Source organism: Emiliania huxleyi (genome assembly GCF_000372725.1).
Source record: "Emiliania huxleyi CCMP1516 unplaced genomic scaffold EMIHUscaffold_45, whole genome shotgun sequence".
In the NCBI taxonomy this organism is placed as follows: domain Eukaryota; phylum Haptophyta; order Isochrysidales; family Noelaerhabdaceae; genus Emiliania; species Emiliania huxleyi.
In genome coordinates this window covers 574,319-590,814 of record NW_005198611.1, presented here as the reverse complement: position 1 = coordinate 590,814, position 16,496 = coordinate 574,319, and the positions used below count along the sequence as shown (strand labels likewise).

Sequence of the window (16,496 nt, the reverse complement as noted above, 5' to 3'; positions counted from 1 at the left end):
TTGTGGCGCGTGGCGCGCGCGGTTTTGGCTTGCCCGGGTCGCTTGGGGTCAAACTCGATGGTCTCGATGCGCCAGCCGTCACGCGCGTATGCCTCGCCGAGCGCACGCGAGACCCTTGCCCACAGCTTGCACTCCGCCTCGACGTCGCCCTGGAAGTGTGGCACCCTGTGCCACGGCCGCTCCGGGTTGTCCTTCTCGAGCTCCCGGTCGTAATCCTCGTGGCGCGCGGCAAGGACGGCGCGCCAGCGCTGCTCCGTCTGCGCAGGCCGGGGCCGCTCGACCATGAGCGCGTCCATCTCGACGTCCGCGTTCTCCTTCTCGCCGCCGCCGCCGGCGAGCGGCTTGCGCCGGCGCCGGCGGCCGGACGCCGCCGCCGGCGCAGGTGCGGGCGGAGTCGCGCGCCCCGTCTCGTTGTCGGGCGACTCCTCGCCGCCGGCGGCGTCGGGTGCGGCGACGTCGGCCTGCGAGTCGCGAGGGCGGCCTGCACCGGCGGCGGTCCGCAACGTCTCGCGGCGCGCCGCCAGCCACGCCGTGAACTCATGGGCGATGTCGCTGTCGTCGGGCGGCTGGTACAAGCTCGGCTGGATGTGGTCCATGAAGGCCTCCATCTCGGCCGCGGTCACGTCGTCGGGCGCGTCGACGGGCTGCAAGGCCGTGGACCGCACGGCGGGGCGGCTGCGCCAGGACTGGCGCGTCGCTGACGACGAGCCGAAGCAAAAAGGGCTGCACGACGGCAAGCCCGGCTGCATTCTCGCGCCGGGACGGCGATCCTGGTCGAGCACGAGACGCCGCCTGCTTTTGCGGTCGTTTCTTTTCTTGATTCCGTTTGTTGCAAACATTGAATAAAAAAACAAAACGCGAAAATCCCCTTTGCAGCCAAGCCTACCGGGCACCTAATTCTTATTTACATCGGCGACAGCCTCCTTCTTCCTTGGCGCCGGCGGTCCGGTGCTCACGCGCGCAGTGACCGTCGGCCCGCGGTGCGTAGGGCGATACGCGAGCGCCGGCCCGAGGTCTTTGAGCTCGCGCTTGGACATCGTAAAGAAACCAAATACCACAAGGGAGGGATCATCGTCGCCGCCGCGCGTCCCTTTTGGCGCAAGATTTTTTCTTTTTCGAGGTTTTTTCCTCTAGCGAGCGCCGAACCGGCGTCCGACGCAAGGAATTTTTCCCTCTAGCCGAGGTGCAGTGAATGCATGTATGCAAGCCGATTCATCACGTCGGCCACCGCCCCCGCGTTCGTGCGACACCTTTGTCTACGTGGCGGGCGGTGGCGGGCCGGCGGCGACGGTCTTTGGAAAGAATGCAGATCGGCCGTCTGATGAAGCGCACGAGGTGATGCATTGCCCGGCAGCAAGTCATGCGCCGGGATCGATGCTGCGCTGCACGCACATCGAGATCCCTCAGGTGGAGCGCACGCACGCAGTCGTGCTCTCCAAGCCTGCCTGGATGTGGGGGCTAGATCTTTGGTGAGCCGAGGTGCGTTGGGTGCGACCCACCCCGTCACCTCCGGTCTTGCATGTACCAGGTGCGAGATCGGTGCCAACGCGTGTGGCGTGGTCGGCGGGAATGAGGCCGTCTCCTCGCTCCTCGCACACGAGCTCGGGGAAGAGCCGAGGCCTTCTGGGAGGGCTCCGCAGCTGGACGCAAGGCATCTCTCGGACCCGTGACGCAGCCTCCACTGCAGGCTTCTCGGGATGGACCTGCTGCGGCTGGCGCTGGAGCGAGGCGCGACGGCGAGAGCGGCGGTCGGACACCTCACCTCGCTGCTGGAGGAGCACGGCCAGGCGCCGCTTCCATAAAGCAGCCTCCCCGCCGCCCACAGCCACTGACACACCCGCGGGCTGATGGTTGCCAGAGCCGTATGGCCGCTCACCGCTGCCTCTGCTGCACCACCGCCCTGCCAGGGCGGCGCGTGCGAGGAGGGCGGCGACTGGACGTACGAGAACGGCTTCCTGCTGGCAGACGCGCGGCAGAGGGCTCTGGTGATGGGAGGCGAGCTCCTCATCGAAGCTTCCGTGAATCCTCCCACAGGCGGACGCAGGCGAGGCCTTCGTCGTGGAGACGGCGGGGACGCGCCACTGGGCGGTGGAGAGGGTTCCTCCGGGCGCGGGCCGCAACATCTCGAACGGCCTCTCGATCCGGACCGGCACCGCGTCTCCCCCGCGCTGCTGCAGCGCCGCAGCACTTGTAGCAGCCCTTTTGCTGACCGCTGCAGGCGTCGAGTCCTGCTCCGCCGGGCTCAAGGAGCTATGCGTCGCAAAGGCGCGGGCCTCGCCGCTGCCTCTCCTCACTGCTGCACTCCACGCAGCTCCACTAGCTCGCCGCCTCCCTTGCCCGCCCAGGGGTGGTGGGACGGCGAGGGCCCCTTCGACTGGAAGCGGAGCGTCGGCGAGGGTCGGGCGGGCGGGGCGCGAGGCTCGCTCTCTCTCTCGGCCAGCCCTTTTCTGCCTCTCCCTCTAGGCGCGGGCGGGAGGGCGCACGCGAAGCTCGACGTGCGCGGGCGCGAGCGGGCGGGCGCCGACCACCTCGCCGCCGCCGCGGGCCGCGTGTCGGACGGCTCGCTCCCTGCAGGAGACGTGGCGGGCTGGCTGGGCTGGATGGCGGGCGTGTTGCGCGACGAGGAGAGCGGTGCGGCGCGGTGGGGCGCCTCTGGGGACGGGTCAAGTACCCACTGCCCTCACCACGCCCCGACTCCAACGCCCTGTCAGGCATCTGCTTCCGGTCTACTCACGGCTTCATGTCGACGGGCTCGCAGATCTCGTGGCGCCCGCCCCGGGACAGGCTCGGGCTCTCCGATGCCACCGCCCGGCGGGGCTGCAGCGAGTTGCCTTGCCTGTAGGCTAGCACGCGGCGGAGGCCACACGGCCTCGCACTTCTTCACCGCCGCCTCGGACCCGCTCGTCGCGTGCTACAAGCGGTGGACGTTTGGCGACCCAGCCGCGGCGGCGGCGGGAGACGGGGGCAGCCTCGCTCTGTGGAGGCGGTGGCGCTCGATCGACCTCGCCGGCCGCTCTGTCCCAGAGGCGATGCGGCGGGCGCTGCTGGAGATCGAGGCGGAGGCCGTGAGCGCCGCAGAGCGAGGCGGCGCGAGCGAGTTTAGTGGGAGCGTCGCGCGCGAGCTGGAGCTGATCAGCTCGTTTGCGGTGTGACGTCGCGCGCGCGCGGGCTCAAGAGTGGTGGCAGTGTGGACCGTCGCCGTGTGAGGTGCGACGCTGGGGAATGCACGTGTCGCGAGAAAATGCAAAATGGGGGTGCGGCCGTCCCGCCATGCGTCCCGCGTGTCCGCCGCCGACACTAGGGACCCTTCGGTACTAGGGAGCGAGACTAGCGCGCTGGCGGCGCGCCGCGCGGCGAGACTGCCGCGCGCGCGGTTGGTATCTCCCGTCGATCGATGTTCGCGCCGTCAAAACGCGCTTCACAATCTTTCCCGGGCGCGTGCCGGGGCGGCAAGCTGCATCAGATCACATGCCCAGGTGCCCTCTTACGACGCGCCATCATCCGCAGCGTGCGCCGTGCGGCCTGCGGCCGCGCCCGGCGCGCACACACACGCCCCGCAGCTGCCCGCCCACGGCCCACGCTGCCCGCCCGCCCTGCTTGCTCATGGTAACCACATCTGTACTAACCTGCCACACACGCGTATACGTACTCGGCCCCCACATTCGACAGTTCCCGGTCCTCCCCTCTGCGCGCCTCTGCTGCACAAGCGCACCACGTCACGCGCGCAACCGACGCAGCTCAGCGCTATAGCATCGTGATCGCAGGTGCTGATTGCGATGAAACGATTGGCGGCGCGCAAGTGCGCGGCGGGAAGAGAGGGCGCGTGCAGAGAGGGCACGCGGCGTCCAGCCCTTTGCACCGCGCCCACTGCTCAATGCACTCCGAGTGGTACTCGTGGCCGCACTTCAGTCTACGAACCTTATCGTCCGCCTCGTAGCGGCCCAGACAGATGCTGCACTCGTCAGCGGCGGAACAGCGCTCGTCGCCATAGCAGCGCTCATCGAGCTGCTTGATCGCGTCGCTCAGTTTTGCCTCGTCCTCCCTCTCCTGCCCCAACCGCTGCTCGTCTGATTGCCGCACGAGGAACGAGATTATCACCCCAACCGCCATCTCGAAGAGCGCGAAGCTCGCCACCACACAGATAGTGCCCGGGTCCGGCATCTGGGCTGCTTCCGCTCCTCTGAGAGCACCGCCTCCGCCTTCTCTACTTGGTGGGAGAGGCACACGCAACGCGTTCCTGCCAAGGGACGTCGACGCGCGCACTTTGATCGAAGATTTCACGGACTTTCTTTGGGGAAAAGGGTGACACATCGGCAAGGAGTTTTAGGTAAATTGTTGGCAGAACAGACACAGCGTGCTCGCGGGGCGGGGTCCGGGGCGTACGCGGGGATCCCGCTATGACACAACGCGAGGGGGCACGTGCTCACTCACGACTACCCCGCTACCTCCCAGGTGTCGCTCTCCACATGGAGAGTCTCGACCGTCCCGTCGTCGTACACCAGCTGGTAGACGCCTCCCATCACCGTCTCGGATTCATGTGGGATCGAACCACTCCGGGATGGGCAAGCCCATCAACTTTCGTTTCGTGTTTCCCTGCACCTGCAGGCGATGGCGAGAGAGGGATGAGTGGAGCCGGGACGGAGGGGGGGAGGAGGAAGGGCGGGGGCCGGGCGGGGAGGGGGGGGGGGGGGTAGGCGCTTGAGGCGGGGGAGCCCAGGGGGGGGGGGGGGGGCCCAAATGGGCAAAAACTGCAGTCATAGCAACTTGGGGACGTTTTACCCCCCCAAAGACTCTTAGCAACCCGGAGGGGTTTTACCCCCCCCAAGACTCCTAGCCCCCCGGATCACTTCAGACAGCCTCCCCCTGTATCCGCCCGGACTCCCTCGGGTTGCGCGGCCTCCGCTTGCCCCGCTGGCGTCGCCTCTCGCCCCCCCTCCCCCCTTCTCTCGATGAGCCGCTCTCCTCCACCCGCCCTCCCCGATCCCCCATCTCCCCAGACACGCCCCCCTCCTCCCCACCCTCCACCCCCACCGCCTCCTCCGCAATCGGGTCCCTCCCCCTCTTCCTCCCCCGCTCCCCCGCGCCGCCCCCCCCTTCCCGCCCCCCGCCGCCCCCTCCGCCGCCTCCCCCCCCCCCGTCCCGCGCCCCGAGCCCGGGCGCCTCCTCCCCGCACCCTGCGCACAGCACCCCCCCGTTCGCGGAGAGCACCCCGTCTTCTTCATGCAGCCCCGGGCTGTCCCGTCCATAAGCGTGCCGGAGGTAGAAGGTCGACAGCACCCCCATGCGGGCCGCCGTCTCCACCGAGTCGGCCCTGGGCCCCCGAGGACCCCTTGGCCTGCCCTTGTCGGAGCGCGGCTTCTTCTTGCTGGTGACCTCGAGCTGCGCCGCGTCGGCCAGGATCTCCTTCCTCAGCAGATCGCCGTGACAGGACTCAATCCTACCCGCGCATAGGAGCACAAGATCCGTGCCGTCTCGAACCTTCTGTGCCAGTTCGCGAAGGGCCGCCGACCGCGTCCTCCAGAGTCGATCGGCCTTGTCGTCCAGGAACGCGTCGGCGGTTTCAAGGACGCGACCCTCGCTGGAGCGCATCTCCCTCGCCGGCGTGGCCCGGTCGACTCCGTGCCGCGTCGCGGCAGCACGCGCCGAGGCCGCATCTCCCCGGCCCTCCCCCCACATCGCATACGCCGCCCGGAGTGCCTCCGTGGCGCAGGCGCACCCTCCATGGTGCCCCCGGCGATCGAAGCACGTGCGCTCCCTGGCCCTCCCAGTCGTGAAGGGCGTTGCGAGCTCGGGGTGCCTGCCGGCTCTGCTGAGATCCACCCGAAGGTGTCCTGCAGGAGTCCTGCCTCCCTGGCCGACGACTTTGACACGCCCGAGGGCGAGGTTCGGAGAGGGGCCGCCCCCTGGCGGCCAAGTCCCGTGGGGGTCGTGATCCCAATGCCCTGCACCGGAAGCAATCCCCAAGCCTCGCTGAAGTCGTGCAGACTGATCATTCCATCGCAGCGAGGAGGTCCAGGAAGTTGCCGCGCGAGGCCGCTGCTGAGGCCACCATCGTGTGGGATCGTGACCGCCGACCAGCAGCCCACGCGTAGCGCGACCCTTGGGCAGGATGAAGTGAGGGCATTTGGTTCTCGCTGAAACACGCAGAATTTCACCTGAGCCACAGCATGGGGAGGACGGTTCATGTCCGCGCTGCGATTGACCCCGAGCAAGTCGCACGGGCCCGATCGACTGGCAGCGGAGTCGAGGACCGGCCGTGGCACCAAGCTCCATGGCAGCAGGATGAGCAGGGCCACCATTATACGCCGCCCAAAAAGGCGGCGCCCGTCGGCACGTCTTCGGAAAAGAATTTTGTTCTTTGGAATCCCGAACGAAAGCAGCCACGGCTAGCGCACCACACACCTCTCCTTAAAATCCATGTGTGGTGGCGGCGTGCCGTCCTCCCATCCCTCCCTTGGGTTGTCCGTTTTCTTTCTTTCTTTCTTTGAAAGCAGCCAGCTAGCTGCGCACCACACATGAGAGCGTCTGGGCCGGCGCACAGATCATGCTGCAGTGGCTATCGCACGAGGCTGTTGCCGTGGCCCTCGGCCTTCATCGGCCTGGACTTCGCATCCTTGAGCTCGGCTTGTGTGTGGGCCGGTTGCTTGTTTTTCTGCGTTCTCGTCTATCTCACATGTCCAACAAAACAACAAACACCTCGCAGCTCCGCCTCAACCTCGTCCAACGGATTGCCTGCGCAAAGACCAAGTACATTGCCGGCATCACGCCGCCCAATGTCGCGTGCGACGCTCTCGAGTTCGCGCACAACCGCATCCGCAAGTCCTTTGAGAGCATTGCTCGCGCCGACGCCTCGCCCCAGGCGCTCCGCGACCTCGCGTGGCTCCAGGCGCGGCTGCCGACCGAGATGGGCGGGTGCAACATCGACACCGCCTTCACGCGAGCCGACAGCGACTTCTCCATGTCGCTCCTCAAGAACTGGCGCACCCTCGTCGCCCACAACCCCGACTTCGCCCTCGACGAGGGAGGTGCGTCCAAGTACCCCACCATCGCCGCAGCCATCGCCACCTACGAGTCCGCCCTCTCGGACTGGAAGGAGGTGTGCGAGAAGCGCGCCGCCCGCGACAAAACCAAGTACCACACCGTCCGCGGCGGCTACCTGACTGAGTTCTACCCCAAGAGCGTCCCGCTCCCCGAGCCCGAGTCCCTTCCAGCTACCGACGCGATTCTCAATGGCACTTGCAAATCCACGTACCCGCGGCCGCGGGCGCTCGCTGCCATCAAGAATCACAAGGACTGGTTCGCGCACCAGGAGCTCGTCAAGGCGCGGGACGTGCACGTCAAGAACAACCCGTCCCTCGGAGACAGCGCCGTCAACAACCGCGAAGCCTCGCGCTTCGTCTCCGCCTCAACGCCTTTCGCCGGCAAAGCCCTCGATGTCCGTGTCGACGGCACGTACGCCACCGCCCTCTCCTCCGACGCCCTCCAGGACGAGCTCCAGCGGAAGCTCGGCCTTTGGCTCTCCGTGGCGCTTCCCACCCTTCGGGTCGCGCTCGAGCGGGGCATGCCAGTCGATTTCTTTGGCGACTACCTTTACAACAAGGCCCACCACCGGCGGCCCCACGACGGCGTCCTCGCCGCCTGGGCGGACGCGATGCGCGCCCCGGCCAACGCGCCGGTCGTGCACGGTGACAAGGAGAAACCAGAGCTCACCCGGCAGTACAACGAGGGGTACAAGGTCGACCTCGCGGAACCCCACGCTGGCCCGGGAGGATGCGATGAGGTGAATGAAGTCAAGCTCTGGACGCCCCTCCTCAAGACCTCCTCGGCGGGCGTTGGCAACGCCTCGAGCGGCGGCACGCCCGCCTCCGTTGGCCACTCCTACCCCTTCGGCAACACCGAAGAGAAGGCCCGCCGCCTAAACATGGGCTGCAAGGCGCGCGGGCAGCCCGGCCAACCCTTCGACCACAAGAACGGCCACGGCTACGTCAAGGCGCATCGCGGTTTCTACCACGACGCGATCTTTGTCAAGCGCAACAACTTCAACCTGCTGCTCCACGAGACGTTCGGCGGCGGCTTCTCGCCCACCGCCGTTCTCAAGCTGCGCCGCCTCGCGCGCAAGGTCGCGCGCGGCAGCGTCGACCGCACGGCCTACTCGCCCAAGTACTCGCTTTCTTTTATGTCCCACCATGCAGAGCGCATCTCTCTCTCTGTTGTGCGAGGCGTGAACCGCGCCATTCGCTCTCACCTGGCAACCCTGTCTGCACGTCTCGCGCGCGCGTGAACAGGGCTCCAGGCCCCAAAAGCCAAATGACGTGTGAGTGTTAGAGTTGTTTGGTATTGAAAACCATGTCCATGCACATGCACATGTGCATGCACATGCACATGTCATGCACATGCACATGCACATGTGCGTACTTTCGGCTTACTGGGAGAAAAGGGGGAGGAGGTTGTGTTCTCTAGGCCCCTAAGGGCCCTACGCGCGGCGTGAGAGCTTGGAGGCGAGCTTTGCACGGCGATCGAGGCTCTCACATGTGCATGTGCGTACGTACTTTTAGCTTACTGGGAGAGAAGGGAGAGGGGGTTGTGTTCTCTAGGCCCCTAAGGGCCCTATGCGCGGCGTGAGAGCTCGGAAGCGAGCTTTGCACGACGATCAAGGATGGCGCGGTTCACCCCCTTCACCGAACGAAGCGATGGAGATACGTTCCGCGTGGTGTGACACAAACGAGAGGCGGGAGTGGGGAGGATCCGCGGTGCGGTCAACTCTCTGTCTCTCTCTCTCTCTCTCTCATGGACATGTACCTCGAGCGTTTTGAGATAGAATTTGATAGCGCACCCGAAACGATTTTACCGAATTTGGCCAGCCAAAACGTCGCTCGACCGGATGATCGCAGGATGATCGCATCCCCTCGGCAGCAGCAGCAGCCGCGCAGGCAGTCGTGGTCTCAGCTGACGTCCGAGGCCCCGGTTAGTAGCCGCCACCTCAGCCGAAAGCTTCCCGAGCTGCGCCGGCTGGCGGTGAAGAAGCGACGCGATGAGCTGCGCAACTCTGCAAGAGGCCGCATCTCACGCGGCTTCTCAGACTCCGAGAGCGTGCAGAGCTACGCAGAAAGCTACGCAGAGAGCTATGCGGGAAGCTGCTTCAGCGAGGCAGATAGCACATCGAGCGCGGTCCCCCTTGCCGAGGAGCCACCCCCTCCGGAGGCGCCTTCCAAGTCGCTCTTGCACGTTGCCCGCCGTGCTGGGTGGTACGCAGCGGCTGGCCTCGGTGCGGTGGCGATGCTCTCGGTGGGCTACTTCATCACAAACGAGAGCACGGCGACTGGCTGCACTCATTACTATCACAACAGCCAATGCGCCTCGCGTAGTCTACCAGGGGCGATGCCACCTAGCCCGACGCCGCCACCTCCGCCGCCCCTAACGGTGCAGCTCCCGCCTGCGCGCTCCGAGCCGGAGGGGGTCAATACGGTCGAGTTCCACCTGAGTTGGACCGAGGGGCTGCAGACAGCCCGACGCAGGTTGCTGCCCATCGACACGCACAATCTCGAGGAAGGGATCTCAGCTTCGCTGCCGGGCAGCCCGCCCGTCACTGTGCAATCAGTCGGCCCCAACGGTGCCGACGTGACTGTCTACCTTGCTGGTAACGCTAGAAGATCTTACTGCCAGAGCCCATCTCGTGCCTTGAGCAACCTCCGCTGTCACCGCAGGCGAGGAGGACGCAACGGCCTCCATTGCTGATGTCGAGCGTGCCCTCTCGAGCCCTGCGTTCGGCGACACTGTTAGCGATTTGCTCGGAGGCGTGCACTGCCTGGTCCCACTCTCCATGCCAGCTGCAAGGCCCTAACTCCATGGCTGCCTTCCAGGTGCGATTCTGACCGTATCAAACCTGCGCGAAACCCACAGGGAAGCACGCCCACTAGGACCGGTCCCACGCACTGCAACGCAGCTGCAGTCGACCCCACCGGGTCGGTACGGTTCAGTTTGGCTCGCGCTCCTAGCTGCAGCGGGGGTTGCCACAGCCGCCGTCGTGGAGCATCGCCGCAGCCGTCAGCCACAATCGTCACGCAAGACACAGCGCCGTTTAGCCAGACCGCGCAAGCCACTACTCCCACACGATGGCGCGTTTCCACCGGAGCTGCCGCCGCAGACCGGCCCAACTTATCGGACGATTGCAACGGGACGACCACAGCGACTCGCTGCGCTTGCCGTCGGAAACGACATCGGCGACGAGCCTCCAACCTTCACCTTGTCGGCGGTGAGCCTTACGCTAGAGAAGGCGTTGTATGTCCTCAACGGAATCCAGCGCTCCTCTACGTCGTGGACCACGTCCACACTGTCTGCCTTGTCGGCCCCCGGCGTCATCGCTGGGGTCGCCGCTCTAGCGGCCGCCGGCCTGAGAGTAGCCAGAGGGCTCCGAGCGAGGTGAGCTGCTAGCGTAAAGGCTAAAGCCGTTTTGATCAAGGCGACACAGAGCGCCTCTGACAGAGACACGTGTGCAGCAGCGTCGCCGTCCTAAAAATGGCATCTCAACAGCTGCTCTCAGAAACACTGCGACGTAGTACACACAATGGACATTTTTACCCATCTCACAGTAGAGGTGTCCGTTCTTATTTATTTATGGACAGTCCAGAAGTCGGAGATAGGTACGCTCAAGCTTCTCTCGCCAGACCAGTGCCGGCGCGGGACAGACGGGTCACAGAGCTGCGGAGGCAGAGCGGAGGAGTGAGAGGTCAGCTCTATATGTGCAGAGGTCGGCTCTACGTTCGGCTGGTGACATTGCTCACGAGCGCAGCGTCAAATGAACCCCCCCATAGAGATGCTCTCCCTTTGCTGAGGCCTCCGCCCCGGCGGCGACCCCCCTCTCGCCCGCACCTCAGCCGCCGCCACCGCCCGCGCCACCCCTCCTTGCGGACCGCCTCGGAGACCCGCCGGCTGGGTGCGCGTAGGTGGCGAGGAGCTGACGAACGCACCACGAGCTGCGGTGGCTCGGAGAGGAGCCGCATCCGGGCGGAGGGGCGGCGTCGTCGTCGTCATCGTCGTCGTCATCGGCGGCGGCGGCGGCAGCGGCGGAGGCCGCGGCAGCGGCGGCGGGGTCGTCGTCGCCGTCGTCGGCGGCGGCCGTGGCAGCGGCGGCGGGGGCGGCGGGGGCGGCGGGGGCGGCGGGGGCGGCGGGGGCGGCGGGGGCGGCGGCAGAGGAGGTGGACGCCGAGGTGGCGTCGGGCGCCCGCGCGCGTATGGCTGCAGTGGTGGCCGCGGCGTCTCGACGTGCGAGGCAGCTAGTGCTTGTGGGCTCTTGAGGGTCGCTCCTCGTGTCAGTCCTCGAGGCTCGGAGTTGTAGATGCTACGCCCGCGAATGGGATGGGCTCGACCCTTGCCCGCACGGCCGCGACTGCGAGCCATGCAGCCAGCTGCCACGAAGACTCCGACGAGGAGCAGCCCAATAGCCACTCCAATCGCCGCGACTACCGTCCCGCGGGCGTTGTCGGAGCCGGGCGATGCAGCCAGTACTCCGGTCCCTGGCGGTGGCGAGGGCGAGGCGGAGGGCGGCGGTGGCAAGGGCGAGGCGGAGAGCGGCAGTGGCGATGGTGGCGGCGGCGGTGAAGAGAGCGGAGGCCGCGAGCTGGGTGGTAGTGGCGGCCGCGGCGACGCCGACGATGGCGGCGAGGGACCAGGGGCCCCCGCTCCACCTCCTCCGCACGCGCAGCACGCCTGGCTCGCGGCGATCCCGCCTCCCCTGAAGTCGGAGCCGCAGTCGAACGGCACGTCTCCAAGTGTTACTTGACCGAGATACTCACAGTCGACGCCACTACCGTCGCTGAAGCGCCAACCGTCGAGTCTCCAGCCGGGCGTGTCGGCGCAGGTGCCGCACCGCGCATCGTCGCTGTCCCAGCGGCACGGGTTGCGCTCCCTCTCCGCGAGAGCAGCGCACGCGATCCGCTCCAACACATTTTCGCAGACTGCGGGTGCGACGTAGCCCGGGCAGGTCGTCTGCAGCCCGCAGCTGTACCTGGAGTTGATCTGGCCAATGTCCTTTTGCGACAGGACTTGAGTGCTCCCAAATGTGTCCCCGGAATTTGCAGCCTTTGAGCTGCCGCGGCCGTCCGAGACAACCTGGTTGTTGTTGCGGACGACCATCGTGGGCACGCCTCGTTCTCTGGCAAAGGTGGAGCTCGAGTACAGCATAATCGAAAACCAGTCCCAGCTGCTGTCTGGGTCGCCCTGGATGTTGTACCAGTCGCTCGCATCCAGTCGTTCGAAGTTGCCGCGAGCGCCGACCTGCGCGTTCTGAAGCCGCACCTCGATGTGCTCGTCGCGGTCGGGGCGAGAGTGCTCGTGTAAAAAACCGAGGGAGTGTAAGAACTCGTGGACGACGACGCCCTCGAAGGCTGGACAGCCGGAGCTCAGCGTCATCGTCGCAGACGTGTAGGCTCCGACGGTCGCAGACCCTGAGCAGGAGTTCGTTGACCCCTGCGACCCCGAGCCGTAGATTGCGAGCCGCGGCTCGTTGCTTCCGACAAAGGTGGGCTGCGTCTCGTCCGTCTCGTCCGGATCGACCTCGACGAAGCAGATGCACGTGCTCTCCTCGATCCTCGCGATGGCCGCCTCGACGACGCCACGGAAGAGCGAGCCGGGAGCCCACCCGCGGCTCCCGCTCTGCTTCGCAAAGTGCCAACGGATCAGCTGGTCCGGCCACTGCCTGGCGCGCTCGGTGATGCCGAGCCTCCTGGAGCCGCCGTCCTCATGGGAGTGGGCATGGCCATGGCTGTCGGCGACGGCAATAGCCGCGGCTGTAGCGTTGGGGCACTTAACGGAGCACGGCGGCTCGCTGACGGGACCCGAGCGATTGTTGAACCAACCGCCATCTGCCTCCACACGCACACACTCGCGCAGCTGCTGCTCTCGCATGCTGATCGCATTGGCGCTGCAACGGCACAGATGAAGATCTCGGTGCACCCAGGCGCATCGTGAACGGCCCGCTCGCAGGTGGTGACGCCGGACGCACGGTCGGTGACGCACTGGTCGAGAGTCGCTGCGACGCCTGTTATGAGGACGCACAAGCAGAGGATTGACATGATCCCGGCCGTGTCTTCGAAGGACTTTTTTCCGCCTAGATCGCCGGCAACCCCGGGCGTAAATATTTGTTTTTTGACGAGGGGTTTCGATAGGAAGAAAAGCGTGAAGATTGAACGCACCGATTGAACCCTGTCCCCCTGATCGTCCTTCCAAAACCCTGCTCGTGCAGGTGGGGACCCTGTCCAACTGTTGTTCAGACTGTCCTCCTCCCCTATCCCTCGTTTGGGTTGTCTGTTTTCTTTCATCTGTCTTTCTTTCTGAACCCTGCTATGAAAAAGCTGTACGTTGGCGGGCGGTGCGGCTCGCAGTGTCCGGCTCTCTCCCCCGGCGCGGCGAGCACCGCGGTCCGCGCGCGGAGTTCGCCCCACAAGCCCCCCCCCCCCCCCCGGACCTCCCCGGCTCCAGTGAACAGCGACAACACCAAACACACATATCAGCGGTGCATGATGACCCTGCGGGAAGCGTGTCCTCGACGGAAGCTCCCAAGCTCCACCCAGAGAGTCCGCAGGGTGGTGGCCACGCGCTTCTTCTGAGCAGCTCGCGCTATGAGCGCTGGGCCGCCTCCGCTGCCATCCTGGCGGCGGTCGCCCTGGCCCTTGCAGCGACTGCAGCAGCACGCCTCGCCTCTGTCGCGGCCGCCGCCTCCTCTCGCGCCGCCTCGCGCCCCTCACGCGCCGCCTTGGCCTCCTCCAGCGCCGCCGTGGCCTTCTCCAGCGCCGCCTCAGCCGCCTCCTCCGCCGCCCTGGACTCCGCCTGTGCAGCCTCGGCATCCGCCTCCGCCGCCTCAGCCACCGCCTCGGCCTCCTCCTCCGCCTCCGCCTCCTCCTCCGCCTCGTCCGCCTCAGCGTCCAAGCGTGCCGCCTGTGCCACCTCGGCCGACGCCGCCGCCTGGCTCTCCGCGGTGATGCCGAACCGGATCCTCTCCTCGGTGAGCGTCTCGAGAAGCAGGAGAAGCCTCGCCTCCCCGGCCTTCTTCGCCGCCTCGGCTGCGTCTGCCTCCGACGGCGCCTCGGCACCCTCCTCGGGCTCCTGCGACGGCCCCGCCCCGCCCGCCCCGCCGCCCTTCTTCTTCTTCTTGCCCTTCTTGCCCTTGGCGCGCTTCTCTGCCTCGACCTCCGCCAGCAGCTCCTCGGCGTGCCGTGCCGCCTCCTTCTCCTCCGCCGCCCTCTGCGCCGCCCTCTCCGCCGCTCCTGCGGCCCACGCCGCCTCCCCCTCCGCCTTCTCCGCCGCCTCCGCAGCCTTCTTCGCCGCCTTCTCCGCCGCCTTCTCGGCCGCCGCATGCTCCTCGAGGGCGCGCACGCACTCGGTGTGGCCCTCCTGCTTGGCCCACTGCATCGCGGTGTTGCCATCTGCACTGCACAGCGTCACGTCTGCGCCCGCCCGCAGCAAGTAGAGAAGGGCGGCGGGGTGGCCGAAGAAAGCGGCCTGAATCAGTGCGGTGGTGCCGTTCTTGTCTTGCAGGTCGACCTCCGCGCCGCGCCGGATCAGCTCGTGGACCATATTCTCGTGGCCGCTTGAGGCGGCGCCCATCAGCGCGGTGATGCAGTGTTTGCCATTTCGCTCGTTGATCTCCGCGCCGTGCCGCAACGCCATCTCGACCAGCTTCTCGAAGCCATTCGCGGCGGCGAGCATCAGCGCGGTATCGCCACTGCTGGTCTGCAACGAGAGATCCGCACCGCGCTGGAGCAGCGCCTCGGCCAGCCCCTCGTGGCCATGTGCCATAGCGAGCATCAGCAGCGTCACGCCGCTCACAAGGCCGTCCGAAAAGACGTACTCGAACCCCGCGTCGACCCGCCCGCCGCCGTCGACCCACGCCAGCACCGCCTCCTCATCGCCTCGCTCAGCCGCGTCCACAACCTCCTCTGGCACCGCACCGCCGCTGCTCGGCTTGGCCTCCGCGGCTCCCTCGCCGCTCAAAGCAGAGGCCGCGGCACTCGCACCCACCGCCGCGCCTGCGCCGCCTGCCTCGGCCGACGGCGCCTTGCTCCGGCGCGCAGCCACCTCCCCGAGGTACGTCTTGAAGGCCTGGACGCACTCGGCGTGGCCGCTCTCCTTGGCCAACTGCAGCGCCGTCTTGCCTTGTGTGCGCAACGTCATGCCTGCGCCCGCCCGCAGAAGGCGGAGCACGACGGCGGGGCGGCCGTAGAAAGTGGCGAGCATCAGCGCGGTGTCACCGTCCTTGTCTTGCCGGTCGATCTCTGCGCCACGCCGCAGCAGCAGGTCGACCATCCGCTCTTGTCCACCCTGCGCCGCCGCTGCCAGCGCCGACCAGGCGGCGGAGTCCTGTGGGTTCAACTCCGCACCGTGCTGCAGCAGCATCTCCACCATTCGCTTGCAGCCGCAGCAGGCTGCAGTGCTGAGCGCAGTGGTGCCGCGACTGGTTTGCAGGTTGATGTGTGCGCCACGCTTCAGGAGGAGCTCGACAATCTGCGCGTGCCCGTGCTGTGCGGCGATCATCAACAGGGTGTATGGAACCGTACGGCCGCTGACCTCAGAGGGTATCTCAGCGAGAGTGTCGGCCTTCCCGCCGACATTCAGCCACGATCGCACTGGTCCCACGCGGCCGTCCTCGGCCGCCTTGAGGACGTTCTTTGGGACTGCACCACCCGGCCCGCTGTCAGCAGACGGCGGCGGCGTGCGGAGCGCGGCGTTGGCGCGGGAGGGCGAGGCGGACATATAAATGTTGTGTGCTGAGCAGGTGCGCGGAACTCGATTTCTTTTCTGGGGGAGCTTGGCGAGGCTCCAACAAGTAGTGAAACTGCGCGCCTTTCCCCGGGGACCAGTGTTGTCTGTTGTGCGAGTTGTGAAAAGATTACACATGCTACGATTCGCTAGTTCCCAAGCCCAGACACAGAGTCGGTGAGAGACACGGTGAGAGAGGCAGCCCCACCCGAGACGGCCTCCCCGCTACAGCTTCAGTTCGCTTAACAATAGCGAACACACATCCATGAAGGGCAGCACGTCTCCGTCCACCTGCGGCGAGGGCGGGGGCGGCGAAGGGGGTGGCGGCGAGAGGGAGGCGGCGGCGAGGGCGGGGGCGGCAAAGGGGGCGGGGGGGCGAGGGCAGTGGCGGGTAAGGAGGTGGCGGGTAAGGGGGTGGCGGGTGTGGAGGTTGCGGCGAGGACCTTCCGGATGTCCAATAGGTACGAGTCCTCCTGGATCTTGTACAGCTGCAGGCCGACCTTGACCTTGAAGCGCGTCATCGGCTCCTGCCCCATCCCCTCGCTCGCGGTGCGCGCGGTGCACGGGCGGCACTTGAGCGAGTACTGCGCCACGATCTTCCACTCGAACTGCAGCACGCGCAGCGCGCGGAAGATCTCGAGCATCATGTCGGCCGGCGACATCGAGCTCTGCACGCCCAAGTGCCAACGCCGCTGAACCGCCTCGGGGCGCGCCGCGCTGGACGCTCGATGCGGCGAGCATCG

At 66.8% G+C, this 16,496-nt stretch overlaps 5 protein-coding genes across 5 annotated transcripts in view; 2 read left to right on the top strand and 3 right to left on the bottom strand.

Moving 5' to 3' along the window:
- EMIHUDRAFT_210780 (hypothetical protein) overlaps nucleotides 1–296 on the bottom strand; it is a gene marked incomplete at both ends in the record, with an annotated part of 1,573 nt that extends 1,277 nt beyond the window's left edge. Inside the window, one exon of the mRNA XM_005768758.1 lies at nucleotides 55–296. Within this exon, the coding sequence (XP_005768815.1) occupies nucleotides 55–296 (242 nt within the window). The remainder of the gene's footprint in view (nucleotides 1–54) is intronic.
- Nucleotides 297–1,847: 1,551 nt separating this feature from the next.
- Nucleotides 1,848–3,152, top strand: EMIHUDRAFT_102968 (hypothetical protein; the record flags this gene model as incomplete). Its single annotated transcript, XM_005768757.1, has 6 exons — nucleotides 1,848–1,985; nucleotides 2,035–2,097; nucleotides 2,346–2,397; nucleotides 2,464–2,631; nucleotides 2,712–2,763; nucleotides 2,843–3,152. 6 exons carry the CDS (start codon nucleotides 1,848–1,850, stop codon nucleotides 3,150–3,152), a joined length of 783 nt encoding a protein of 260 aa, XP_005768814.1.
- Nucleotides 3,153–3,716: 564 nt separating this feature from the next.
- Nucleotides 3,717–4,161, bottom strand: EMIHUDRAFT_210778 (hypothetical protein; the record flags this gene model as incomplete). The annotated part of the gene is made up of 2 exons (XM_005768756.1): nucleotides 3,717–3,744; nucleotides 3,860–4,161. The coding sequence occupies 2 exons, from the start codon at nucleotides 4,159–4,161 to the stop codon at nucleotides 3,717–3,719; spliced, it is 330 nt and encodes a 109-aa protein (XP_005768813.1).
- A 6,769-nt stretch (nucleotides 4,162–10,930) lies between these two features.
- EMIHUDRAFT_356170 (hypothetical protein) lies at nucleotides 10,931–11,852 on the top strand. The gene is given in 3 exon segments (XM_005768755.1): nucleotides 10,931–11,106; nucleotides 11,125–11,589; nucleotides 11,644–11,852. The coding sequence occupies 2 exon segments, from the start codon at nucleotides 11,351–11,353 to the stop codon at nucleotides 11,777–11,779; spliced, it is 375 nt and encodes a 124-aa protein (XP_005768812.1). The 5' UTR covers nucleotides 10,931–11,106; nucleotides 11,125–11,350; the 3' UTR covers nucleotides 11,780–11,852.
- Nucleotides 11,853–15,876: 4,024 nt separating this feature from the next.
- EMIHUDRAFT_356164 (hypothetical protein) overlaps nucleotides 15,877–16,496 on the bottom strand; it is a 3,306-nt gene continuing 2,686 nt past the window's right edge. Inside the window, exons 8-9 of the mRNA XM_005768754.1 lie at nucleotides 16,197–16,454; nucleotides 15,877–16,044 (exon numbers count right to left, since the gene is read on the bottom strand). Of these exons, the coding sequence (XP_005768811.1) occupies nucleotides 15,979–16,044; nucleotides 16,197–16,454 (324 nt within the window). The 3' untranslated portion in view covers nucleotides 15,877–15,978. The remainder of the gene's footprint in view (nucleotides 16,045–16,196; nucleotides 16,455–16,496) is intronic.

Excerpts from the sequence above, each read along its gene's own strand:
- EMIHUDRAFT_356170 (XM_005768755.1), top strand. The coding sequence starts at position 11,351 with ATGGGATGGGCTCGACCCTTGCCCGCACGGCCGCGACTGCGAGCCATG. Across the intron at positions 11,590-11,643 it reads GGCAGTGGCGATGGTGGCGG|CGCCGACGATGGCGGCGAGG; the intron begins CGGCGGTGAAGA and ends CGGCCGCGGCGA.